The sequence below is a fragment of the Tiliqua scincoides genome, chromosome 1, assembly GCF_035046505.1.
Source record: "Tiliqua scincoides isolate rTilSci1 chromosome 1, rTilSci1.hap2, whole genome shotgun sequence".
NCBI classification, from domain to species: Eukaryota; Metazoa; Chordata; class Lepidosauria; order Squamata; family Scincidae; genus Tiliqua; species Tiliqua scincoides.
The window spans coordinates 279,818,131-279,845,491 of NC_089821.1; the positions used below are offsets into that span (position 1 = coordinate 279,818,131).

Sequence of the window (27,361 nt, forward strand, 5' to 3'; positions counted from 1 at the left end):
TTGAAAGATTTACTTATCAATCACGATGGTGGACAACCATCACTAAATAAATAGAAAGGTATCAAAGAGTCCAAAATACAAGTACCATCTACGCTTAGCTTCACGACTTGATCAAGCAGCATTCCTGCTGTGCAGCAAGAAAGCTGGCTGGGGAAAAGTTTGGGTGCTTACAGAACACAGTTGGCACCCGATAAGAGTGATGATGCTGAGCGTCATTGCTTTGACATAAGCAATGCTTGGAACAGGGTGGGGAGGAGGAGTGTACATCAAGCGCTAGTTCCATCCTCTTCAATGACCCGGTTCATGCTGGTGCCATGAGTTATGTGAGTCACTGGATTACCACTGAGGTCTCTGGTGCTGCTGTGCCGAGACTGATCATTAAGCCGGTGGGAACTGCTGTGTCTGGAGTGGTCCGTCAGTCGGGACATGCTGCCATGAGGTAGTCGGTCTTCAATCCCACGGTAACTGCAGGGGGTATACCTAATTCATAAAAACTCACCTATTTCAGTAACGCCACAGGCATCAATGCTTTTTACATATCCAAACAGAGGTGATGTTAAAAACAAATTAACACAAATCCATACGTAAAAGAGCTCTGTGGCAGAGTGCAAACTTTGTATGTACATTGTCCCAGGTTTAAAACATCTTCAGATCCTCAGGTCTGCCTAAGGCTTTTGTAGAACTAGTACTAATAAAAATAGGCAGTACCGAGCTAGATAGATCGATGGCCTGACTCAACCTCAAAAGAGGCACACTTTTCAGTCAAAATTTATTTGCTTGTTTTACCATCTTTTAGATGCAGACAACAGTATAGATTTAGCAGTTTAGAATGAAGATAGAGATTTAGTTATTTATTTACAGTATTTCTATCCTGCATTTCCCCCCTGGGACAGCAGCCAAACCTGCTGATCTAGCTCAACTGGCAGGGATGGAGGAGCCAAACGAATTCCACTCCTTCAGTCAGGTAACTTGATGACATCATCAGAACCAAGTTCTATAAGCTCCAGCCCACAAGAAGTCTTAGTTCTTCTCTGCTATTCAGCCTCTGCCACTGAGTGACTGACTCATTGGGAGCTCATAGAGCAGCACTCACCTGCTCACTTGTAAGGACTAGAGCTTTTTCAACCAAGTAAGTGCTTAATGTAAGGATCATCTAGCTAGATTTGTATTAAGGCAGTGGTTCCCACACTTTTGCCTGCCACAACCCAACTCATCCTTTGTGACCCAACAACCCCATGCTCTGCTGCAAAGCCTTTCTGAGAGCCCCCAGAGGCTGCTTCTAGGTTGCACCAGGCCTGTGACCTACCCCATTGGCCTCTGCGGGCCCCAGAATGCCTCATGGAAATGACTGGAAGCGACTTCCAGTTTACTTCTGGGTTGCTTCTGTGACTTCCAGTTGCTTCTGCAAGGCTTACTGGGGCCAGTGGAAGCCAATGGAGTGGGTTGCGAGCCCAGCATAACCCAGAGAAGTGACCTCTGGGGGATCTCAGAAAGGCTTTGTGGCAGAGCACTGAGCATGGGGTTGCAACCCACCACACATCTGGTTGCCACCCATTGGTGGATTGCAACCCACAGTTTGAGAAACACTGTGTTAAAAAATTCCTTTATTTTCCTGGTTGCCAATCAACTTTAGCCTGAATGCGAATGTCCTCCAGGTTAAGGTTAGGAGCCTGGGGTCTATGGACTGAGTTCTTTGAGGAGTATTCTACCCCCATCTGTTGGACATTAATGGTTACTGCCACCATTTGATGAAACCTTTTCTTTGTGCTTTCCAGCCAAGCTCAGGCATTTTTCCATCAGTTTTCTTGTACTTTTACTATCCCTTCCTGTATTGTTTAACTTTTCTTTTGAACTTCAGTTACATTTGTACCCTTTCTCTGCCTAGTCCATGCTAATAATTTATGGATTGCCATGTCTCTTCACCCTGCAGTCACAACTGAGGGGTTGATTTTTAATAAGAACCCCTGGGGTTCAGTGCTCTCCTGGGAAGGGTTTTTCTCAGATTGCCCTCTTCTGCCTGGTCTTTGTAGTTTGGGATAGTGGTAGTGGATACAAAACACTAAGGGTCTTCCCCATTCAGCTGCTGATCCAGTAAAGAGAAAGCAGGACGGGCGTATGTGCACTGACTAGATACAAAATGTAAGAATAAATAAAGGATAAATTTCAGGACAGTTACTATTCCATCTTCTTTATACCATTTGCCTGATGACTGTTATCCTGTACATCAGGGGTGCTCATACCTTTTTGGCTCAAGAACTACTTTGAAACCCAGCAAGGCCCGGAGATCTACCAGGGGGGAAGGAAGTGTCTGACAGACACCCCCTTTAATGTATGGAGCCCCTGCTGGAGTCTAGTCAGTTTCATCAGTTTTGTTGCTGCATGCCTGAAGAGCAGCTAAAGTGTCAGTTTCAGTGTCAGTTTAGTGTCAGCTAAATATGTCAGTTTCGTCTAGTTGCTAGACAAAACTGACATATTAACAGTTTGGAGAGACAGGGCTCCGCGATCTACTCATTTTGCCTCGCGATCTACCGGTAGATCGCGATCCACCTATTGAGCACCCCTGCTGTACATGCTGGATCTCGTCTGATCTCGGAAGCTAAGCAGGGTCAGGCCTGGTTAGTACTTGGATGGGAGACCGCCTGGGAATACCGGGTGCTGTAGGCTTATACCATAGTCTTTCGAGACTGAAGGTTGCCAACCATGTGTGACAAACTAGAGAAATAACTTTTTAATATGTTATGCTGGCGCTCTTACTTTCTATCACAACTGAGACATTTCCAGTTGTAGAGAGAGCCATGATATTCTGCAATGTAACTTAAGCCCTAGAAAGACAGTTGTGTTTCAAAGCGGGGGTGGTGGGAGAAGAGAGGCACATAACTGCACTAACAGCCCCCTGACCCAATCATCAAGTATGAATAAAGAGCTATCACCTTCAGCCACTGCCTTCCATGTAAACCTTCTAACACTGCATTTGTCCAATAAGATCTCACCTGCCATCTCGTGATCGATGCAAGCTGCCATGATAACTGCTGACTTTGCTATGGACACTGCCAGCTTTGCTTCTCTGGTCATCCATCATAGCCAGCTGGGTAGAGGAAGCATGAGTAGAGGTCCCTTGGGTGGAAGTGCCTCTGGACTTGCGGATGATGGGTGTGTTGGGATCTCTCAGGAGTGACTGAGCAAAGTCAGGCTCCTGCAGCACCTGCCGGCTCTCATTTACTACCCTAGAGAAGAAAATCCAATCAGTTCAACATCAGGTAGATATACAAGTAGAGAGGGGCTAGGCAGCAATATAAGTTCCACTGAACCCTTTTCTTACTTTATCTGTAGCAATCAGACTGAATGATGGCATGCCTACCTGTCACAGAAATTGAAGTAAGCATCTGGTTGGAGGGTATCAGTCTTTATTAGTCCCTTATTAATGTCTGTCTAATCAAATATATATTGTAGATACTTGCCTATAAGGCGAGAAATTTCTGTCAATAAATCAAGCTTACATCATCTCTTTGCCTTATCTGTGAGGTCACTCAGGGGTCAGAGCTGCAGGGGCACCAAGAAGCAAGAAGACAATGCAGAGATAATTAGAGAGCTATTATCTAGAGACCACAGCAAGCTGCAGCCAAAGTTAACCTTTTATTCTCCTCCTAAGAAAAAAAAGCAAGCATAATGGCAAGAACAAGAGTTCTCTTCTCCAAAGGCCAGAGGCAATTTTCTTCCCCTCACAGACCTGTTCTTGGGCAAGTCAAAGGCTACAGTTGCAAGAATGCCCTTGAGACAGCAGAAACAGACTGTCAAGCACCAGAAAAGAGGATTTCTTTCCCACCAGAAATATCATTGAAATTATTTGAGAGTTCCAGACAGTAACAGATCATGCAAGAACGAGGAGATCAATCTGTAACTGACTGCGAACAATCAATTGAAATAACCCACTACCTTCGGACCAGCCAGATCATGCAAGAAAAATCAGGGATTTTGTCTTGCCATAAATCTCCTGTTTTTGGAAGAGAAGAGGAACATTCCAGATCTTTAGGATTTGAGCTTATCTACAAGAAGAGAGGGATCAGAGGAGGCTCCAACTGACTGTTCAACACTCTCTGCAGCACCCTCTGACCAGGCTGCCTCAGTGGAAGAAAATGAATCAATCCTGTAGCGTTTGGCAAGAGTGTGAGCCAATGTCCATGTGGCTGCTCTGCATATTTCCTCCAAGGACACCCATGCCCAAAAGGTGGCTGCACTTGTCACGGAATGAGTGGTGACTCCCACCTGTGGCTAACATAATATGCTGATGCAGCCACCTAGCCAGGGTGCTAGTGGATGCCTTCCTATCCTAGAAGGTTCTTGAAACAGTTCGAATAGAGTCTCAGGTATGATCAAAGAAGATATGTAACAACTTCTGTACATCTAGCATTTGCCAACACTTTTCCTTGCCACACACTGGCTTGGGAAAGGACAGCAACACCAACTCCTGACCCCTGTGGAAAAGTGAGTTCACCTTCAGCATGAAGGCCAGATCAGTCCAGAGAACCACCTTATACAGTACAATGAAAAACAAACAGCTCTGGTTTGAAGACAGCACTCTTAATCTGGACACATGTCTAGCTGATGTGATAGCCACCAAAAACAGTCAATTCCCTAAGAAAGACTCTTACTTTAGGCTTGAAAAGTAGCCCCATGAATATTTCCAGATAAGAACTATCCAGATAGGGAAACAGTGCACTATCAGTGGATTGAGCCCCCCCCCCCCCCTTCATGAAACACTTGACAAAATGATGAGAAGTGAGCAACACAGTGTCTCTACAATCCGGAATGCTTCACCCAGTAACAAACTGTCTTCTGAGGGTAAGTCATGCCAAGTCTCTTCTCCAGCCTGTTTTATAAGAAGTCCAACATCTGAGCCCTGCTTGGGTCTACATCTCTGTCAAAATACCACCTCCTAAAGACTTTCCATGTCATGCCATAAACCCATTGCATGAACTGGCATCCAGATGCCATCAGTATGTTAAGAACAGCCTCAGAAATGCAACAGGACCTGAGCCAGAGCCTTTTAGTTTCCATAGGAATGTACCCAGATCTGGGTGAAGAATCTTCTCTTGGCTCAACAGGTTCTCCCTGACAGAGGGACCGCAGATCTACCCACAGGGTTTCCAAAATTTCTAGGACAAGGTTTCCTTGGCCACTAAGTTGCTACCTGGATTATTTCTGCCATCCACCTTTAGGGATAGTCATATAGCAACTCCCAAGGCCACTCCTAGGCAAGGGGTCTATGCCTTCTGCTCTTGCTGACAGGTAGCAAGACATGAACTGGGACACTAACTACCATCCTTAACACTGCACTTCCCATTAACCTCTATGCTGCAGGATGTAGCATGCACTCTGGTGCCGGGGCTGCATTGATGGGGGAGGATTGGGCTGTTAGCCTCACAATGTCTGGCATCTGCTCCTTCTTAGGATGCTTGTGGCTTTTGCTCCTGCAGGAGGAACGGGAGCCAAAGTGTCCCATCCTCTCTTTAGAGATGCTAGATCCCATTTTGTCCTCCATCTCCTGTGCTACTGCTCTCTTGATACAGGAGAGGAGTTTGGACTTTGCCTGCCCCCTAGAAAGGAAGAATTCTCTCCTTCCAAGCCCTGCTTTGGGAAAAACGGTGGTTGGGGAAGACCTCCAATGATCTCTTCAGACTGGGAGAATGAGAAACTAAAGTGTGGCAAGTGTGGTTTAATGCAAACATAAAGCGATGCACATTGGGGAAAATTCCCAACTTCATATAGACACTCACAAGTCTAAGCTGTTGGTGACTAATCAGGAAGAGATCTTGGGGTCATGGCTCAATGAAAAAGTCAACCCAGTGCACAGTAGCTGTGAAGGTGGCAAATTCCATGCTCGGGGGTCGTTAGGAAAGGGACTGTAAAACAAAATTGCTAACATTATCATGCTCTTATACATTTGAAATACTGGGGATAATTCTGGTCACATCTCAAGAAATATACTCTAGAGCTGGACAAGGGGTAGAAGAGGGCAACCAAAATCAATGGGCTAAAGCACCTTCTTTATGAGGAGAGGCTAAAAATGTTTGGGCTGCATTGATTAAGAGAGGGGCACACATGACTGAGACTTGTAAATTAGGCAAGATGTGGACAGAGTGAGCAGAGAGAAACTGTTCTGACAACACTAGAACCAAGGCTCACCCAATGAACTGATTGGTGGGAGATTCAAGATGGACAAAAGTTGTTGTTGGCAACCTTCAGTCTCGAGAGACTATGGTATCGCGCTCTGAAAGGTGGTTTTGGAACATCGTCTAGTGTAGCTGAAAAGGCCAATTCGGGAGTGACAATCCCTTCCACACTGGGAGCAAGTGCAGTCTGTCCCTGGTCTGTCTCTCTGGCTATGGGCCTTCCTTCTTTGCCTCTTAGCCTCAGACTGTTGGCCAAGTGTCTCTTCAAACTGGGAAAGGCCATGCTGCACAGCCTGTCTCCAAGCAGGACGCTCAGAGGCCAGGTTTCCCACTTGTTGAGGTCCATCCCTAAGGCCTTCAGATCCCTCTTGCAGATGTCCTTTGTATCGCAGCTGTGGTCTAGCTGTAGGGCGCTTTCCTTGCATGAGTTCTCCATAGAGGAGATCCTTTGGGATCCGGCCATCATCCATTCTCACAACATGACCGAGCCAACGCAGGCGTCTCTGTTTCAGCAGTGCATACATGCTAGGGATTCCAGCACGTTCCAGGACTGTGTTGTTTGGAACTTTGTCCTGCCAGGTGATGCCGAGAATGCGTCGGAGGCAGCGCATGTGGAAAGCATACCGTTTCCTCTCCTGTTGTGAGCAAAGAGTCCATGACTCGCTGCAGTACAGAAGTGTACTCAGGACGCAAGCTCTGTAGACCTGGATCTTGGTATGTTCCGTCAGCTTCTTGTTGGACCAGACTCTCTTTGTGAGTCTGGAAAATGTGGTAGCTGCTTTACCGATGCATTTGTTTAGTTCGGTATCGAGAGAAAGAGCGTCAGAGATCGTTGAGCCAAGGTACACAAAGTCATGGACAACTTCCAGTTCATGCGCAGAGATTGTAATGCAGGGAGGTGAGTCCACATCCTGAACCCTGACCTGTGTTTTCTTAAGGCTGATTGTCAGTCCAAAATCTTGGCAGGCCTTGCTAAAACGATCCATGAGCTGCTGGAGATCTTTGGCAGAGTGGGTAGTGACAGCTGCATTGTCGGCAAAGAGGAAGTCACGCAGACATTTCAGCTGGACTTTGCTCTCAGTCTGGAGAGGTTGAAGAGCTTTCCGTCTGATCTGGTCCGGAGATAGATGCCTTCTGTTGCGGTTCCAAAGGCATGCTTCAGCAGGACAGCGAAGAAAATCCCAAACAAGGTTGGTGCAAGAACACAGCCCTGCTTCACGCCGCTTCGGATGTCAAAGGGGTCTGATGTGGAGCCATCGAAGACAACAGTGCCCTTCATGTCCTTGTGGAAGGATCTGATGATGCTGAGGAGCCTGGGTGGACATCCAATCTTGGGGAGAATCTTGAATCTTGGGGAGAATCTTGGGGAGAATCTTGGACAAGAGTACCTCTTCACATAGTGCACAAGAAATCTATAGAATTTGCTGCCACAAGACGTGGCAATGATGACTATTTCCAACAGTTTTAAAAGAGAGAACAATTGCTACTAGGCACAATATCTAAGTGCTACCTCCAGGTTGAGAAGCACTATACCAACTGCAGCAGAGCAACAGTCAGAGAGGGGGGCTTCCCAAAAGCATATGGCTGCTCACTGTAAGAAATGGCATGATGGACTAGATGGGTCGTTCTTATGAAAGGGCTATTCTTATGTTCAGGACCATTCTTATAAAACTATGCAAATTACAGATTTCAGTGAAATGTTCACTACCTTTTCCCAATATACGGTGACCCCTTCCCAATTTGGCCGCGACTAGAGGTATTCTCAGACATTTTTATTTTTTCACATATTTCATTTTTTCCCCCAGGAGGAAAAGTGCAGAAAACACTGTTATGTGTTTTTATTCCATGGAAGCATTTTTATAAGCTATAAATTATAATCCCTTTAAAAGTGTACTAGGTAGGTGATATAGGTGGTATCATGTCAGCAGATGCAGCCAGTCATTACTTATGCACCCCCCCAGTTCAGCCCATTATTTTTTCCACAGAGATCCCAGTTTATTTTTTTCACAGATTGCTTTTTAAACAAAACTGAGAAGTGCCAAAAGCAGCTAATTAATAATAATAATAATAATAATAATAATAGGTATTTATATACCGCCTTTCTTGGTCTTTATTCAAGATTTTATTCAAGGCAGTTTACATAGGCAGGCTTTATTTAAATCCCTACTTAAATAGGGATTTTTACAATTTGAAAGAAGGTTCTTTCTTTCAAGAACCACTACATTCAGGTGTTTCATTCCGATCTGGCTTCACATTCTGGCCTCCATCCTCCCACGCTCAGAGCAGATGGAACAGCTCGGCTTCAGCTTGTCAGCTGCTCCAAGGTCGCACGGTGCCGGTGGCCTCGAACTGGCAACCTTGTGGATGTTATCTTCAGGCAGACGGAGGCTCTACCCTCTAGACCAGACCTCCTGCCCAAAAGCAGAGCTTTTTCCTGGGGCTCTGCTTTTACTGCATTCTAGATACCAGAGAAAGAGAAACCTTCCCTGTAACTTCTCACCCTATTCCACTCTAGAAATGGAGAGCTGCATTGTAGGTGCTGGAGAAGAATGAGAGAAAGCGAGTCCTTGCTGCCACCCCAGGTAAACTGAGGAGCAGGGGCCTAGAGGCTAATGGGAAGTGCAATGTTAAGGGATTCAAAAGAATTGCCAATATCAAGTGGAAATTGCAGACAGCAGAGGAGAATGTCTTAAACACCAATGTCTGTTATGTACATTTTTAAGCATTGCTGTTTGGATGCAAGACGAACCGCTGTATTAGTATTATAATGTTAATAAGTTATAGCAGTTTCCACCTACAACACTTTGCACTTATCAAAACTTACTCTTTTTTCTTGCGGCCATGGAAGAAGCTAGCCCACTCAAAGCAGGTCTTTTTACTTCCAACCCAGAAGACGGACGGAATCCCCACTATGAGAGCCATCAGATATTTCATCAGAAAGAGAATAAGGTCTGGACGGCTCATCTGGGTGACCTGAAGAGAAAAGAGAAAACATGACGCAAACCACTCAAGGTCCACTGCTACTTATTGACTCCAGAGAATCCCTGTTGACTAAAGGCTAGAGAACACTCAACTGCATCCCTTTGTTTTCTCCAGGGTGACATGCAACACATTGAATCCAGGCTGATTCATTTTGAAATCAAGATTAAAATTATTTAGCTCGCCAAAAGATACATTTAATTAAAAACAAGCTTTCTATTGGCAATTTAGATATTTCCTCAAAAAGATAGCACACTAGCACAACCATTTTAAAACAGAATGCAACAGGAGTAGTCACAAGTCAGCTTACATCTTGTTTACTTAATATATGACGTGACCCAAAGTTAGCATGAGAACAGTAGCAGGAACGTCATCTGTGCAGGATGGAATTCATAGGTCCATAGACAACACAAATTGTCGATCTGAGAACATCCAAAACAACCCCTTTAACTGAATTCAACCAGAGAGTTTAATTCCATGTCCCTGTAGACAGTATTTAGCTCAGAGGATCAACCCTAAAATAACCTTCAAATCTTAAATTGGGTTAATGGGCTCATACATGCAAAAAGTGCAAGTCTGAAGAATCAGACCCAAGTTCACACAGTGCATATATCCGCCAAATGGACTGTATGCTAAATTCAAAGCTGTCACAAAAAAGCAGCTGTGTATTGGGTTCCCTTTCTCTGCCCCCCCCAAAATGTCTAGTACAATTTGGCAGCACCCCATTGTCAAGAGTCCATACTTTCCCGACCTTCATAAGAAAAGCCCTACTGCATCAGGCCATAGACCCATCTAGTCCAGCTTTCTGTATCTTAACAGTGGCACACCACTCACAGCAGCCAGTAGTGTGGACCACTACAACACTTCTATGTTCTACTAGACAGTTTCTTGGGGGCGGGGAAGCAGATGAGAGAATGTTTTTGGTGGCAGGTGCATTTAGCACAGGAAAAAAGCTTTCGCTCCCCACCTCCATCAATTTGTAGCTATCCATAAGCCACTACTGCTGGCTCAGGGCTGGTACCAGTGTTGGCGAGGCAGCGGTTCCCAGAGCTCAGCAAGGTATCTGTATAGTCTTTGAAATTTTCTGTCACAAAGCAAAACTCTTGTGTAATATTAACAAACATCAGTTCTTGTGATGGGCCCAGGACTGGATCCCCTGCCAATACCACCTAAGAAGCCTTCAGAAGACTGTTACATGGTTCAATGGACAAAATAATCCAGAGGCACTTATAGCATTGTCAAATGTCATCAACATCAATTATGGTCTAAGGACACAAAGTGGCAGTAAGGATATTTGAAGGCTGCCAAGCATAACGAAGAGACGGTTGACCCCACTTGATATGAAGGGAAGCCCAGAGAAAGGACGCCTTGTGAAGACATGTCTGCTGTTGTTGGCTCACTCTCCCTTCCCTACCCCATTTGAAAAGGTCACTAGCTGCTATGTAGCAGCTAAAGACTAGGACTGAGTGCGCATTTTGAATGTCCTCAAATAGCAATTACAGCTGCTTCCCTGTGTCCAAGCCCAATAATTGAAATGGTGAAATTGTCTTGCCCAAGGTGATAAATAATTTCTGGCCCAGGCAATTTCAATCCCAAGGGATTTAAAAAAAAAAAGAAAATTGTGTATTAACATCATTACTTGCTGAAGTGTGAACACTTCAGACCTGTTGGATGTTTACCCATCCAGTGGGCCTTAGACATACTCTCCCTTCTCCCCCCCTCCAAGTTCCTTAACCATATGAACTAAACAGCAAAGAATGACGTTTATACACAGCTTTCATTTTCCTGGCATCTCCTCATCCCCATCTGAATTAGTTCAATTCAGGAGAGTTGCCAGTTGCAGTTAGCAGCTAGCACACTCTTGCTCACTTATGTAACAAATTACTTCCAAGCACTGCTCAGAGGTAGTACCTGGGGAGCACAGCAGATCTATTGAAGCAGCATTCCTGGGAATAAAATAGCATCACTGTGATCCAAAGGTATGGAGAAGCAATTTCCATTTATGATTTCCTGGCCAGTAGCTTCCACATATGTTGAGAAACAAGAACTGTGAGGGAGCCAGCAAGCAGCTACCAGAAGCAAGAAATACTCAGATAGTCCTTGGCACTGAAGCATAAATGTGTACACATTCCAGGGAGCACAAGCCACAGGAGCAAAGACGGTGTCCACATGCAGCTCTCAGATGCCTTTGCAATTGTGACTACCTTTCAGGCAGACTGTACCTATAAAGGTATCCTTGCTAATTACTTGATTAGGCAGAACAGGTCAAAAAATAGCAACTAAGGCAGCAATTTTCAACCAGTGGGCTGCAAAAGGGCTGCAGAGATGCCATGGGAGTTTGGAGCACCAGCTGGCTCTGCTGGTGGAGGAAGAGGGACAATCTGTTACGACAGACAGTTGCCCTAGAACAGAGCCACAGAACCCAGAAGAGTCTCTCTGAAGCCAGATGTGACATCACAAGAGGCAAAGACCATAGAGGTCAGTGTGCTGTGAGAAGAAAAACAATGAAAATCACTGTGTCAAAGCCATTCAAATGAGCTCCATACACTAAGCAAGAATGAATACCTGGGTTTTTCACATTCACACACTTTCCAGTCAGTATAACTGAGGGCAATTCATGTGGAAATACTATTGCTACACATACACCTGTACTACCATACTGGTGGACAACACGCATGCATCTAATGCATTTGTGTACTCATGCCCAAGAAAACAGATTGGACCACAATTCCCAGACACATGTATGTGGGTGTTCAGATTACAGAGCTCCCCTCAGTGGCTTGAGTATAAGACAAAGACAGCATGAAATATTTCACCAGAAAACATGGCAAATTTTCCACCACAACGTCCAAACCAGCATCTTGTATGGCTTTTCATATACTATATTTTTCTCCCATATGCACATCCTTTTAACTATCAGGCTACAATGTGCATTGTGAATGTTGGATTCCTAGTGAAGCTCAGTAACCATCATTATTCTGTTGGTTTTACCGTAAGCCAACTAATGAAACTTCCAGCTCCAAGCACTGTGAACTGCCATTCTGTCTATTGTTACATAGCAGTGTGTATGTACTCACCACATACAATATCACTGAAAGAAATATATTTCCTCATGCAGGCATAGCTCACAATGATCAAAAATATTTTAATCTTATTATGCTAGAATACCAAGTGTGGAAAAGGAAGCAAAAAGATCAAGGGTGAAGCTGCTAAAATAGAGTCACTGTCTACTGGTGAAGTCTGCCATATCACGCCAACTGAATCTCTTGCATTACAGCCAAGAAGCTATAAAAACCAATGGGTAATGCTAATCAGCAGCATTATCATCCCATTTCATTCCTTGACATCATAGGTCATCACATATTGTAAGAATTAACAGTTCCCCCATATACAACGTTGCTCACATGTAACGTCTATCACAAGAGATGTCCAAATCCTGGTTTCTGCCACAGCCTGAGACAGGCCAGTCTGGAAAGCAAGCAATGAAATTTTTCCAGTTTATCAGACAATCTCTTTCCTGAATTACACTACCTAGTTGACTATAAAAATATACTCATGCAATATAATTCTTCAAGATATGCATATCATAGGAAGGTGGCGTCAACAGCAGCCTATGGCTTTTATGTCCGGGGAAGTCCATGGAATTGGATTGTGTGGGGACATTTGAAAGATGTGTTTCCTCACCTGATAAGGGCAGGGTATGTGATATTCTTTGCATCGTTCTTGTATCCATGTTGTCTCCCACACTCCTCGGTAAGCCTGCTCATAGAAATAGCAGCCAATCACAACCAAAAGCGGCACAAGGTAGAGAATACTGAAAACACCAATCCGGATCATGAATTTCACCAACTTGTCCTGGTTCTCTTTTTCTAATGGTATTTCAATGCGAACCCGATTTAAGGAGATGATGCCAGCGAGCAGAAGAGACACGCCAACTACCACATAAAGACAGAGAGGAGCCAGAACAAAGTACCTCAAGGCATCCACATCATAGAGGCCAACGAAACACACACCACTGATGTTGTCACCTTCAATTTTATTCATAGCTAAGAGGATGATGGTTAGAGTTCCTGGGATACCCCATGCACTTGCATGGAAAAGCAGGGCTTTCTTCTCAATGGCTTCACTACCCCATTTTGGCACTGCTGCCAAGAACCAAGTAATGGTCAGAATCACCCACCAGACACTCCCAGCCATGGTAAAGAAGTAGAGCACCATGAAAAGCATAGTGCAAGCTTTGTTGTGGGAGCCCTGTGTCACTGTGGAAGCCTTGTATGTGGTGGGACTAGAGGCATTGCAGGCAACCCGATCTTCTAGCAAGAAGCCAATGAAAAAGATGAGCGACACCATCATGTAACAGACAGCATAAAATATGATAGGCCTTTCAGGGTAGCGGAATCTTGTGACGTCAATCAGAAAAGTCAAGAAAGTAAATAAGGTGGCTGAAAGGCAGACAATGGAGACCACACCAATGAAGTATCGTGCAAAAGAGAGCTCTTCACGCCTGAAATACATATTTGGACAAGGAGGAGAGCAGTCCCGGACCCTGAGGAACGCATAACCCAGATCAGGATCTATTTTTAACTCTCTGGGGCACCAAAAGCCATAGTCTCTTTGTACGGCCACTGGCACTTCTTCTGTTGGCTCTCCAACTACACTGAGATCAACAAGACGGGGATAAGGTTCATCACAATCCGGGAACCTAGAAGAAGAACAGAGAAGCTCCTGAAGAACAGTTCACATGTACATTTGTTGCAGGCAACAAAATAATCACAGCTTCTTTGTCATGTTTCACTAAGCGAAAATACAGGGTGGCTCCAAAAAATGTACACACATTTTAATGAGCTCTAATTCATACATACATCACTGTAGAAAACCTGCAACACTTGAACATCTAAGGCAGTCATTTTCAACCACTGTGCTGTGGCATGTTGGTGTGCCATGAGTGGTCCACAGGGGTGACACAGGAATTTGGAGGATGGTCATTTTTCAGTATCAGTCATTTACATTCCCCCAATGAGGGTTGTAAGCCCCCCACTGTCAGCATTGTGTGCCTTGTCAATTGTCAAAAACCTGATGGTGTGCCTTGACAATTTTAGTGCCTTGTTAGTGTGCCGTGAAATGAAAAAGGTTGGAAATTGCTGATCTAAGGGAAGCAAAGAGATGTACGGAACCATCCCAGCACACACATTGGTGGATGTCTGCACCAAGGGTGCCCTTAAGGGTCAAGCACTTGGTCTAACTCATTAACCAACTGGCAGCTGAAAGCTACTGGGATTTAGGGCTGGTAGAACAAGTGTGCTGCTGGAGTTGCACACTGCTGGAGTCTTCTTGCATGTGCCAGAGAATTCTTCTGAACAAGCTGAGGTAGATATGATGGGGGGAGAGGTGGGACAGGGTGGGGGAGAACAGAATGAGGTAGCTATGGGGGTGGGGGAAGGTGGAATGGCTCCAGGAAGAGGGCAGGTATGGTAGAAGCTATGGCCACTGCATCTTAGCCTCCGTCACAACCTCAATTCCATGGCCCAGGGCCTTAATACATTTGACACTAGTATAAAGTATGTGCACATTTTTTTGAGGTGCCCTATAATTTCAGAAAATAAATGTTGGCTCATGACAATGATACATCTTTAACACAAGTTCTTAGGGCAGGCTCTCTCTCTTTCTAGAACATCAAGCTATCAAGCAAATGTGTGCAGTTTAACCTTCACCCATCCGTTTTGCCCTTGCCCAACTGTTATTTACTAGATGTTGTCTGTCCAAGATCTTGCTAGCTATTTTAAATCAAAATAGCAACTTCAGTCTGCTACAGCTCTCCAACTGTGGTCACAGAAACTTTTCCTCTGTCCCCTGCATCAGATTTCCCCAGGTCCTAGTCCAACACATTGATTTTTGAGCAATGCTGGGTTGGATGCAAGTCACAAGATAAAAAAAGAACACAGGACAGCAGATGGACAGTGGAGGGTCAAGAGAAATGAATGGAACTGACAAAGGTTTAAGACAAGTAGAGGATAAAATAAATCCCCAAAAGCAAACAGGACAGACAACAAGGATGACCTGAGCTCACTGTCAAACTAGCAGAACACTGGCTGTATGCTCTCTTGTTTAGGGGTGTTGGAATATACCACAGTGCTATCTCACCCCCTCCAGTGAAACCAAAGTACTGACATTGAGTGCACTGGGTCCCACTCCTTCCTTTGTTTCATGTCTCCTAAAAAGGCAGGCTAGGAGAAGGAAGGGAGGGAGAAGCAGTAGAAATTACAGTGGTGGGCAATCTGGTCCCCCCCACTTTAGTCTCTACTGTTTCCCTTCACTTTTTTCTTCAGTCCTTGCCTCTATCATTTCACAGGACAGTGAAGACTGAAAGAAAGAAAGGGGAGCCAGCCAGAAGGCACTGCAGCCACCACTGCCATCAAAGAAGCCAGCTAGACAAACAGGGGAGAGACAGAGAAAGCAAGGGGGAAAAAACCTGGGGTGGCGGAGGGATGCCAGCACAAAACTCCAGAACCGAGGCAAGAGACAAATAAGACCCTATTTTGACAGACCATAAAAATCCCACGGAAGCTATGAAATGTATATCTCTAAAACTAGAGCTGATAGGGCAAAACCAATGCCATTTTTTGAATCAGCAGCCTAAATATATGCAAGAACAGGCCTAACTTCCTAAGCACCAGAACAATAGTGCTAAGCTGGCAAGAGCTGCTGTTCTGACTTACATCCATTCCAACTTCCGCCCCAAGGGAACCAGATGCAAGGTTGGAGGGGGCTTGGGCAGTGTAATTTACAAATTTATAATGCTGTTCTATTTCCATCCATTTATTTCCTATTCGATTTCCATCTCCCAGGTATGTTTTCTTTATGTTTCACGAAGCCGTCACCTGGCAAATTTTTCTTTCCAACTGAAAAGCACCAACTACTTACGGTTACTCAATACAAGAAAACAGAATTTTGCACTGATGGTACAACTTGTCACTTAAACTTGCTGTTTAAGAAAGAAAAAGAGTGAAAAAGATTAACTAGAATTCATATTCTAATTTGCCCTGGAAAAAAGTTTCTGAGTTTGACAAATCTCTTCAGCAGGAGAAAGAAATGGAACAGCATTATAAGATGTTAAATTACTATTATTATTAAAATATGTGCCTCTTTGGTAGTAACCAAGACATAACAGAAATCACGGAAGTAAGCAATGCTGTCACTTTAACTTTAGATATAGGCTGATGGGTTCTGAGCTGTCTGTGACAGATCAGGAGAGAGATCTTGGGTGGTGGTGGACAGGTCGATGAAAGTGTCGACCCAATGTGCGGCGGCAGTAAAGAAGGCCAATTCTATGCTTGGGATCATTAGAAAAGGTATTGAGAACAAAACGGCTAATATTATAATGCCGTTGTACAAATCGATGGTAAGGCCACACCTGGAGTATTGTGTCCAGTTCTGGTCGCCGCATCTCAAAAAAGACATAGTGGAAATGGAAAAGGTGCAAAAGAGAGCAACTAAGATGATTATGGGGCTGGGGCACCTTCCTTATGAGGAAAGGCTACGGTGTTTGGGCCTCTTCAGCCTAGAAAAGAGATGCCTGAGGGGGAACATGATTGAGACATACAAAATTATGCAGGGGATGGACAGAGTGGATAGGGAGATGCTCTTTACACTCTCACATAATACCAGAACCAGGGGACATCCACTAAAATTGAGTGTTGGGAGAGTTAAAACAGACAAAAGAAAATATTTCTTTACTCAGCGTGTGGTTGGTCTGTGGAACTCTTTGCCACAGGATGTGGTGATGGCGACTGGCCTGGACGCCTTTAAAAGGGGATTGGACAAGTTTCTGGAGGAAAAATCCATTACGGGGTACAAGCCATGATGTGTATGCGCAACCTCCTGATTTTAGAAATGGGTTATGTCAGAATGCCAGATGCAAGGGAGGGCACCAGGATGCAGGTCTCTTGTTATCTGCTGTGCACCTTGGGGCATTTGGTGGGGCCGCTGTGAGATACAGGAAGCTGGATTAGATGGGCCTATGGCCTGATCCAGTGGGGCTGTTCTTATGTCACTTTGTTCCATATGTTTCATCTGCGTCTGATGACTAAATCTTGCAAAAAACCAGGAATTGGTCACCTTCAATGTCATTGCAATCCTGTGTAGGTAAAGAGTTAACTGAATAATGCTAAGTAGGACTTTTTTTAAGATCATGAGTGAGAAACAAAGTTATACTCTTGGCTCAAGAGGACTGTGTGTTCCTCCAAGCCATTGCACACTTTCCAGAAGGGTGTTCTGCTTTATGCTTTCAGGAGGCCAAACATCAAAACAAATTTAAAGTAATTGTTTTCCTCAAATGTGAATATTTATACTTATAGCAATTCTGAGTTAGTTTCCTCTCCAGGAAACAGGCTGGTGCCTCAACTAAAAGGAAAGAAAATGAGAGTATAACAGTGAATGGAAAAATACTATTGCTAGCCTGAAAAACAAAGGCATTTGATACATCCTGGAACATTTAAAATACCATACTCGTATGAAACCAATGCCATAGAATTTGCTCACCTGCTGCATTCCATGTCCTCTGGCCAAGACACACCAAACATCTCCATGAGTTTCGAACACTCACTGTAAGCTCGTTGACAAATCCTGCGACACGGGAGGGTGACTCTGCCATACTCCATGCAGACGGGAGCATAGAGAGCACACAGAAATGGTCGAAAATCCCGGGAGCATTCAAGATTTACCATTGGGTGGAATGGCTATAAAAAGGAGAAAAAAATAGCTCCAGGTCACCAATGAAGCAATGTGAGATTCCATTCTGTTAAACAATCTGGATGGTTATTACCTAAAATCTTGGTATCTGCTCAGCTTTGGGAAAAATAACAGAGAAGGGAACTGATCTTTGCCAGTTCATTTCCAGCACCAGTTCATGGTGCTGGCTATGACCTTTAAAGCCTTTTATGGCTTAGGACCAGAGTTCCTGAAGGGCTGCCTCCTCCCATATTTGCCAGCTCATTCCCTGAGTTCTTCAGAGAGGGCCCTTCTGTGTCTGCCACTCCCATCAGAATTTGGGGATAGGAGTGAGAAGTAGGGCCTTCTCTGTGGTGGTTGCAGCTGTGGACCACCTTCCCTTATGAATTAAGGACTGTCCCCTCCCCTGAGTTATTATGGCGGGGGGCAAAAGCTCCCTTGTTTTGGTTGACATTTGAGTTGTAATTAGGTGGTTTTATTAAGGCTGAATATCTTGTTTCACCATGGCTTATTTTATTAATCTGATCTTTCATGAGAACCTTTCACTGCTGTTTTATTGCTTTTTTATTGTTTTACTGCTTATTGCTGCTCTATTGGTTTCTCACCTTACACTAAGTCCTCTTCTTGCGTCTGGTTCCGTTGGGGCAGAAGTTGGAAAGGATGTAAGTCAGAACAACAGCTCTTGCCAGCTTAGCACTATTGCATCTAAACAAAAGCACCAGAATGGATAAACTGTGCAAAAGTGCTGACACAGTTGTCCATAATTTGGGGAATCAGTATCTCGCTGCTTTTGATTATTTTATTGTTTACTGTTTTAATTTTTTAATATTTTATTATGACTGTATATTTTTATGTTTTTTTAGCCAGTGTGGGAGTCCGCAATCTGGGGGAAAGATGGCGTATAAATGCATTAAATAAATAAATACATATAGAATGTCAACACAAATACTGGATAAAGAGAATACTAACACATACTGAGATTTCTTTCAAAAGTGATATACAAAACTTATTTGCATTTTGATTGGTGGGTTTGCATTTGAGACCATCATGTTGCTTCTATACAATTTGTGACTGACTGAGCTGAATGCAGCTGACTGGCCAGGAGTGTTTTTTTTCCTTCTTCTCCCTCTCGTATACTTTTGCTGTCCTAGCAGAAGGACAGCTACCTTGATTTGTCAAGCACCTGATGGTTAACACAAGGGACCAGTGTGTTTAGCAAGACAAATCACAAGTTATGAATGTGCGGCTTAATAAGATGCATACTGCATATCTGCATACAACACAAGAAAATTTTGTGCTGCCTTTCACAGTGATTTCTTTATAGCTTAGGACCAGAGTTCTTGAAGGGCTGCCTCTTCACTGCCACAGTGATTTCACAGTGATAAATTTTATATTTAAATTTTTTTTCCGGCCCTCAACACCGTGCCAGATATTTGATGCGGCCCTCTGGTCAAAAAGTTTGGAGACCTCTGTGTTAGAGGAAAATGTAAACACATCACTTATGATACAACAAAAACAGATGAAGCCTTGGATTTGAATCAGGAAAAGCCTGCGTTCAATTCCCTACTCAATCAAGAAGCTTACTGGAGGACCTTGATCAAGTCAATAATCTGCCTCCTAGGGTTGTTGCAAGAATGCAATAAGAAATTTATTTCATTTGAAAAATTTATATCCGCCTTTCTCATGCCAAAGCAAATGCCTAAGGCAGCTCACAAAACTCCATAATAAAGATACAATTTATTACAATCAAAAGTAAAAAACATCAAAACAAAGTATTAAAACATTAATTATAACATTAAACTTTAAAACATAAAAATGTGAACAAAGTAAAACTCTAGACTCCTTGGAGAAAAGGTGAGATACAGTGTGATGCTATAATTCAGATCCCCAAACCTCCAGACTACAGTATACTGGCAAGATGGAACTAGGGAGAGATAAGCTGTCAGGAACTGGTATAGAGGGCATCAACACATTTCCAGAGGAGGGCATCAATGCAAAATAAGCAAACACTATTCATATATGCACACTGTAATCATTAGAAAAGTCTGCATGCTTTCCTTTGGGGAAACAAGGTGGTAATGCAGCATGTGCTCTGTAAACCTCTAAGGTAAAGTCTGCAAGTTACCCTTACTACCCCAAATACGATAAGTTTCATTTTAGTCTTTAGGCTGAAAAAAAGTAACTGCATCATGTGCAGTTTGTAGACCCTAGAGGAGGGGTCTCCAAACCCCAGCCCAGGGGCCAGATGCGGCCCGTGGCAAGCCTCTACCCAGCCCACAGCCAACCTCTTGTCCCCTGAAAGCCTCTGGCCCACTAAACTGAATATGACCAGAGCTGTGCTCTGTTTGTGTATGGAGGGTGTTCTGAGGGCCAGAGAAATTGAATGAATGAACCCATCCATTCATTTATTCACTCATCTAAGTTCCATCTCTAATTTATTTATTTAAATTTTATATTTAAATTTTTTTTCCGGCCCTCAACACCATGCTCAATATTTGATGCGGCCCTCTGGCCAAAAAGTTTGGAGACCCCTGCTCTAGAGCACAGTCACTCTACAAGTCTGTAGCAGAGAGGCTCTGCCCAGGGTCACCTTAATCCCCCACTGAATCAGCAGAGGTTTCAAGACTGGCTGGGAGAATGGTGAACCACCAGTGCACAGAACAACAAGCAAAGTGCCAGTTATTGGTGCAGAATCTAATTGGTGCTAGGCCCAAGTATATGGTTAAAAACAGAGTTCTCCAATGAAGTCATGCAGTCTGAAAGTTTCTCAAGAATATCTCTTTCTCATTTGAGTACTGAGGATGGGGGTCAGGGAGAGAGGATTGCAAGGTAATTACATTTAGCTTGAAAGAGCCTCACAGCATACTACAAGCAATAAGCATAGCTACTGATGAGGTAGCAGGTAGGGAAGAATGTGCTATGAGATAAAGACAGCTTTCTTTGATTTTTAATTCATAAACTTCATTTCAATTAGTAAATGGGTAAAATTCATGCATCAGTTTTGCTCTTCTAATAAATAGTATCTGCATTTTAATCTTGGTGCTACCCAAGCAATTAAATGGGGGGGTGGGGGAGGACTTCATTCTGATTGTGCAGTTGAGCATAATATTTTGAACCCCAAGTGCCTAACAATCAGAGTCCTGATCTCCTCAAGCCTTCCACTTATAACAAGGCATGGAAAACCTCAAGATGTAATCAGGGTCACAGGAATCCCCAGCCCCCCCCCCTTTTTTAAGGAGTACTATCTATTGCTCTAGGCTTAAAGATACATAATCAGAAATAAGTTCTCTTACAAACAAACACCACCATAGCGGCTCATGTCTAGACAAGAAAAACTACTAGACAGCAGAAGATGAGGGATAAAGATTAAGGAGCCCTTCCTTTTCCCGCCTACTATGCTGGATATATGAATTCTAGATTTCAAGCAATAGCTTCTTTGTAAACACCAAATAGTTGAGCAGAAATTCAGACTCTCAGGTTTCAATGTAATTTGGAAACTATGTAGGTAGAATGTCATGTTAACACTGCAGAGCAACATTCTGGCTATGCGGAAAGGTAAACAGAACAAAAGCTTTTAATCAGAATTCTTCATTAAATTTAGAAACATAGGATGCTTCTTGTTGCTCACTGCCTCTGACATGAATACTTTTGTTCAATAAAATCAAGAAACAGCAAATATAAACAAGTTTACAAATGAAAAAGTTGCTTTCTGCTGACAAATTATAGTTTTCTTCAGTACACAAAATGAAGTACATAGGAACCTTCCTTCTTCATTCACATACAAATTAACAAGGCTTTTGTGTTCTGTTCACACTTTGGCCCCTCCTTTCAGAGTTTCATCCCTATTGCCATGGGAACACTGCACCCACAGGCTTCCAAGCGTAGCAACAGGCCAAGCTTAGCAAGGGGTGTGAAAAGGGGAGCGAGTCAAAGGGTACAATTTGGCTCATGAGAATCAGAATGCCAACCTTTGTCACACCACAAAAGGCTGAGTATCCATAGGAACCATTTATTGCCAAGCACAGAAAAGGCCTTGTGAATAACATGGCCAGAGACATGATATGGAAAACAGAAAGGCAAAGGTGCTATGGAACACACAAGTGGAAAATACGCAGTTTGTCAGTTTAACTCTAGGAGATTTATATATATAAAAGAATATTAAATAAAGTTGCCCATACCCAGATGAATTCAACTTGCCTCCCTAGTCAAAGCTGGTGCCCTGGAAAAGTGAAAGGTCACAATAAAGACATCCAGAATTATCATCATGCCTTTGCCACCTAAGGCTATTCTTAAAAACCGATTGTTGCAGAATGCAAAGCAAACTACACCTTCCAATAAACAGATTTGCAGGGAGTAGGAAAAGGCTGGTACTTCCACCAATTGTTCCACCACCAATGAATCCGTTGTTTGAACCCATGAACGACCTGGTTCAATGTGTGCATTGCCTCCCTTCATCTACAACAGATTGGTCTGGTTAATTCAGCAGCCTGTGGAACTTGGACCTCACTGCCATTGCCAGGTGTCTATGGCCTGGCACTGGGAGAGCCCTGATCTTTAAGAATTGCATAGAAAATAAATACCTTTCTTGGTGTGATTTTTTTTCTATCTTTTTTGGTTGTGATGCTGGTTGAAGCTAGATTGAGGGTGCAACTTCCTGCTCACCGCACGTTTTCAGACAGTTAGGGTGCAATCCTAACCACCTTACCAGCACTGATATAAGGGCAATGCAACTCTGAGGTAAGGGAACAAACATTGCCTTACCTTGAGGAGGCCTCCATGACTTCTCCCCAACTGCAGAATGCAGCACATACCCCACTGGCACAGCTATGCCAGTGCTGGAAAGTTGGTTAGGACTGCGCCCTTAGAGTCAGTACCAAGCACTGCCTGCCCCCTTGGTTACCTGGTTTACAGTCAGCTGCCAAGCCTTTTTTGTTAGTAGTTCACAGAATGTACATAGTGGGAGAGCTGGCTGTTGAATTCAAATGAATGCAGGAAACACACTTACAACCTTGCTCTTAGCTTTGGCAACCATACATGGTCAGCAAGGACACAGTGCAAATCAGAATTTATTGATCTTCTAGACACCGATTCTGATGAGAGATGATCTGGAGCAGTGCTGAGGTCCGGAAAAAAATTTAAATATAAAATTTAAAAAAATAAATTAGAGATGGAACTTAGATGAATGAATAAATGAAAGAGTGGGCTCATTCACTCACCCTCTCCAGCCCTCAGAACACCCTGCAGATGTAATCAGAGCACAGCTCTGGTCATGTTCAGTCAAGTGGGGCAGAGTCTTTCAGGGGACAAGAGGCTGGCCGCGGGCCAGATAGAGGCTCGCTGCAGGCCGCATCTGGTCCCCGGGCCGGGGTTTGGAGACCCCTGATGTAAATCATACAGTAAGATATTACATATCCCCCCAAACCCCAACACATGCACTGTTTTTTCTTTAAGTTCAAAATTTCTGAAAATTTGACGTTTCTAGGTATCACAGAATTAAGAAGTCCCCTCTTGCTTATTCACTCACACTTTCTCTTTTCCTTATTTAACAAACTGCAACTACCCTTTTGAAACACCCTGATTACTGCAATCACTTGTTCCCAATCCAGTTGTTCCCAAACTTTGCATATGAGGTGAGATCTTCCTAAGTAGTCATGGGGAGGGGAAACGATAGTGCTGCCGCTGTGCAAAAGGGGGTTTTCTCACTTACATTGGGTCACTATGGCCCTCCGAAGGGTGGGGGAGTCTCCCCCCTCCCCCGTTTCCCCACCCCTCAGAACGGCTCCCTGTAGCAACTGCGACCCACTTCCAGTTTTCGATGTGGAACTGGATCATCATCAGGAGTTGTTCTGAGATGCGGGGAGGCTAGCAGAGGGGGCCACGGACCTTTTCAAAATGCTCCAGTTTGGGAAATGCTGGCTGCAATCTAATATGCATTTTCCTGGGAGTAAGTCTTGTAGAACTCAGGGAGCTTACTTTTGAGTATGCATGCCTAGGATTGAATGCTAGAACTCCTGTGGTCAGTATTATTTGATTTTAACAGGTTAACAAAAGCCTTTGAATATTTCTTCTCCATAAAATATAACCTTTAAAAACATATTTCAGTTTCTACCATAACTTTATTCCAAGGCCGGCCCTGTCGTGAAGCAGGGTGAAGTGGGATGCTTCAAGTTGAAAATTGCGGGTCAGTAATGCAGCTTACTCTGTACTCTCTCCACAAAATGTTCCAGCAGAGTATGTAAAGTGAAAAGATACCACATTGCTTTTCCTTTTCTCTTCATAACAGAAAAGAGGAGAAATTTTAAAGGAGAAAAAGGGATGTATAATTTCAACAGGAAAAACACAAGAAAGAGAAGGGTTTTGTTTTTGTTTGCCTTTGGTTTTGTTTCAGGTAACAAAAATAGGGTTGGCACTGTGTTAGCCACAACACATTGGTGTTCTTGGTTGTTAGCAGAAATAGAGAAGAGGAACTATGTACACCACCCTGAGCTCATTGAAGGAAGCTCCTGAACTCCTTAATGGTCTAAAAATGTAAAAAAATATACAAATTATAACTGGTAATTATTATGACTTACTCTACTACAGGAATTTCCTAAATATTTCTTTGTTGCGTCAAGTTTTCCCAAACTACTCAGAATATTATCATTAATTAATAGAGCACAATCTGTGTACATGGCATTTTAATTATTTACTATTATGCATTTTGCAGCTATTACCCATTGTATCAACATTTTTATTAAAACAGGGATGAGGTACAGGCTTATAAGAAATATACACTGGAAGCATCATCCGTTAAGTTCTGGCAAATATACTTCAAGGACACCACCAGCAAACATTTCTAGATCTTCACATGTTGTACTAGCAAATCAAAAGCTATTGTCAGCTGAATTTTTATGGCTTTATGAAGGGATTCATCAGGCCACTTAGAGTGAGCCGATGTTCATTTCATGTTTTCTAACACAGTAAATCCACTGTTAAGCCTCTACTAGACATCAGAATTAGCATAATACTAAGCCATCTGGCTCAATGACCCTAAAAAACAAAGGCAGGATGCATAAATTAAAGTGCTGGACCAGTTATCCTTTAGGATATATATTAACACACAGTATACCTCTGTGTTCCAGTAACACATCACAGTCTCTTGTGCACACGTTTTTAGGAGGGTTTTAAAAAGCAGTATTTACCTTCTGCACAAGTGTGTGAACTCACTGTATTTCTCAATTGCTATTTTGCTTACTGGACACAGAATAAAGATTAGAGCAGTCTCTTTCCATATAATTGTTAGCATGCTGGGGGAAAGGAGAGCATAGACTATAGTATGGAAAACACAAGTGCTAACTGGTCTAAATAAGAGTGAAATGCAGAAGATAAGAACAAAAATTATAAAATGGAAGTTAAGTGTGAAAAGAAGCAGAGTAGCTCCTAATTTAGCAAATTGACCAATTGGGGGAAAGCAACAGGAAGAGGTTTAACTCCAGCTGTGTTTTTTTATTTGAAGCTTTCTATGCAGACGGATTTCCAACTTTCCTTGAAAACTTCCAGAAAGAGTCTACTTCTTCCCTCTAAATTTGCTCCAGTAGTATTATTTAAATTTAAAAACTGAGTTGGGTGAGTTTTTTTTTTTTGTCCTAAGAACTGGGTTAGCAAGTCTTTCCTTTCCTTAAGCATCCTAACATTTGGAAATAATTAGATATGCATACATGTTGGATGGGGCTGTTGGGGAGCAGTACAGAGGAAAAGAACATACTTTACATTCAGAAAGTTCCAGCCTCAATCCCCGACATCTTTAGGTAGGGCTGGGAAAGACCCCCATCTGAAACCCTGCAGAAGCAGCTACCAGTCAGCATGAACAACACTAGACGGACCAATGGTCTGACTGTATTACATAGCTTCCTATTCCTTCCAGAAATTTTTTCTTCTTCCTTCTCAAACCAATTTTTTCTTCTTTAGCCCAAACTGACAGCAATTCCTTCAGCTTCTCCCTGCATGAACTAATTCCAGACTATCACAACCCTCCTCTCAAAACTTTGTGGCTCCTTTGTGGCTGACCAGGTACTCAGAGTGATTAGCTTATCTCATTAGCAGGTACAACAGTAATTGAATCAGCAAGATTAAAGCAATCTTTCTAGAAATAGGTACATGTATGTAGGTTTTTATTTCCAAGTAAATATCATCATAGTACTGACCCATGTTGGACAGCTCCTTTGCTTCTAGAATTTGGACAGCTCAGCTTGACCAGTACTCAAAAACTTATGTTAATCTGCCAAAAACACACCTTAGCATTCTCACGTAGGTGTGCTTTTTGGCAGGGGCATGTGGCAGCTACAATTTAGTAGACAGAGGAAAAACAGATTGCAAAATGGCAATGTAAAAAATAACCCTAAGAGCAGGTGATATGTTTGCCTTTGTCAACAGGAGTGGCCCTAGGGCCAAAATTAGAGAGACTGTGCTTCCTCTGGAAGAACTCGTGCTTGCACTGCAGAATATAATTGTCACATGCCAGGATAAATCAGGTTTGCCACTAGAAGTCCAGCAAGCAGGTCTAGCCACGCTGCAATTGTATGCAATGCTGACAACAACACAGTGGAATGCTGAATGGGCTTCTAAAACCTTGTCTTACAAGATATCACCAATTGCTTTTAGGATAAATCCTCCAATTTCAAAGCCGCAAGACTTCCTATCTAATTCCAAAGTGATAGGCCAAGATACTCACTGAACCATCAAGAGACAAAGCAGCACAAAAACTATGATACTGAGGCGTAAAATACCTTTCAAATTATATCTGAATTACATATTTCCATAAATCAGTGTCACTACAAAACAGAGCAAGTTCAAAACTCCATGTTGTCCTTTCCTTAATTATAGCAAGAAGATGTCATGAAACATTATGCAGTACTAAACTTTCTCTGAGCTTCTCTACTGAAAGAACAATTTTTCTTACCTCCATTGCTAAAGCTGCTGTTTGCTGGTCGTAATGGTTCAAAAGATTAGGCATAAATGTGGTATTGTAAGGAAGATCCTGGCACATCCTCAAGATGATGGGTTCACATGAGAAAAGGCTGTGGCCCATTGCCATTCCTATCAGAACAGTCAAAGGCCAAATGAAATGGAACATCCAGTTTGCAGCCATCCTTCTGCAGCAATTGTGGGAGTCTCTGGTTATTCAGTAGACATCGTCAGTTACCTGTGCACAATTGTCAGCATTTCAGCTTTTCATGTTAAGCTTCTTCAATGACTGAAGAACTCTTCACAGTGAGAGAACTTAGCAGAGTCCAAAAGAAAGTTTTTGTTCTGAAAACGCTAATAAGGTACTTCATCTTGGCCTTTTGTTTCATGTCACCATTCAAGTTGCACTAGGCCAACACAGTAGGTTGACTAAGTACATTCCCAAACTGACCCCATTCTGACAGGCTCTCTGCTTGCATATGAAACCATCTAAAATGAGAACATAATAAAATTATTGTTGAATGTAATTGCTAACAATTAAA

The 27,361-nt window shown here is 43.1% G+C and overlaps 1 protein-coding gene across 2 annotated transcripts; it reads right to left on the reverse strand.

Annotated features, from left to right (window-relative positions):
- Window positions 1–266: 266 nt before the first annotated feature.
- On the reverse strand, window positions 267–27,003 carry FZD3 (frizzled class receptor 3). Of its 2 annotated transcripts, none has more exons than XM_066611979.1 (6): window positions 26,815–27,003; window positions 17,688–17,884; window positions 12,834–13,851; window positions 8,995–9,143; window positions 2,991–3,224; window positions 267–480 (listed from the first exon to the last, which is right to left on the reverse strand). In XM_066611979.1, exons 1-6 carry the CDS (start codon window positions 27,001–27,003, stop codon window positions 267–269), a joined length of 2,001 nt encoding a protein of 666 aa, XP_066468076.1. The 2 variants fall into 2 exon arrangements, with proteins under 2 accessions (XP_066468076.1, XP_066468077.1); XM_066611980.1 differs by having other exon boundaries at window positions 12,834–13,084; window positions 17,752–17,884; window positions 26,815–26,970.
- Between the last annotated feature and the right edge of the window lie 358 nt (window positions 27,004–27,361).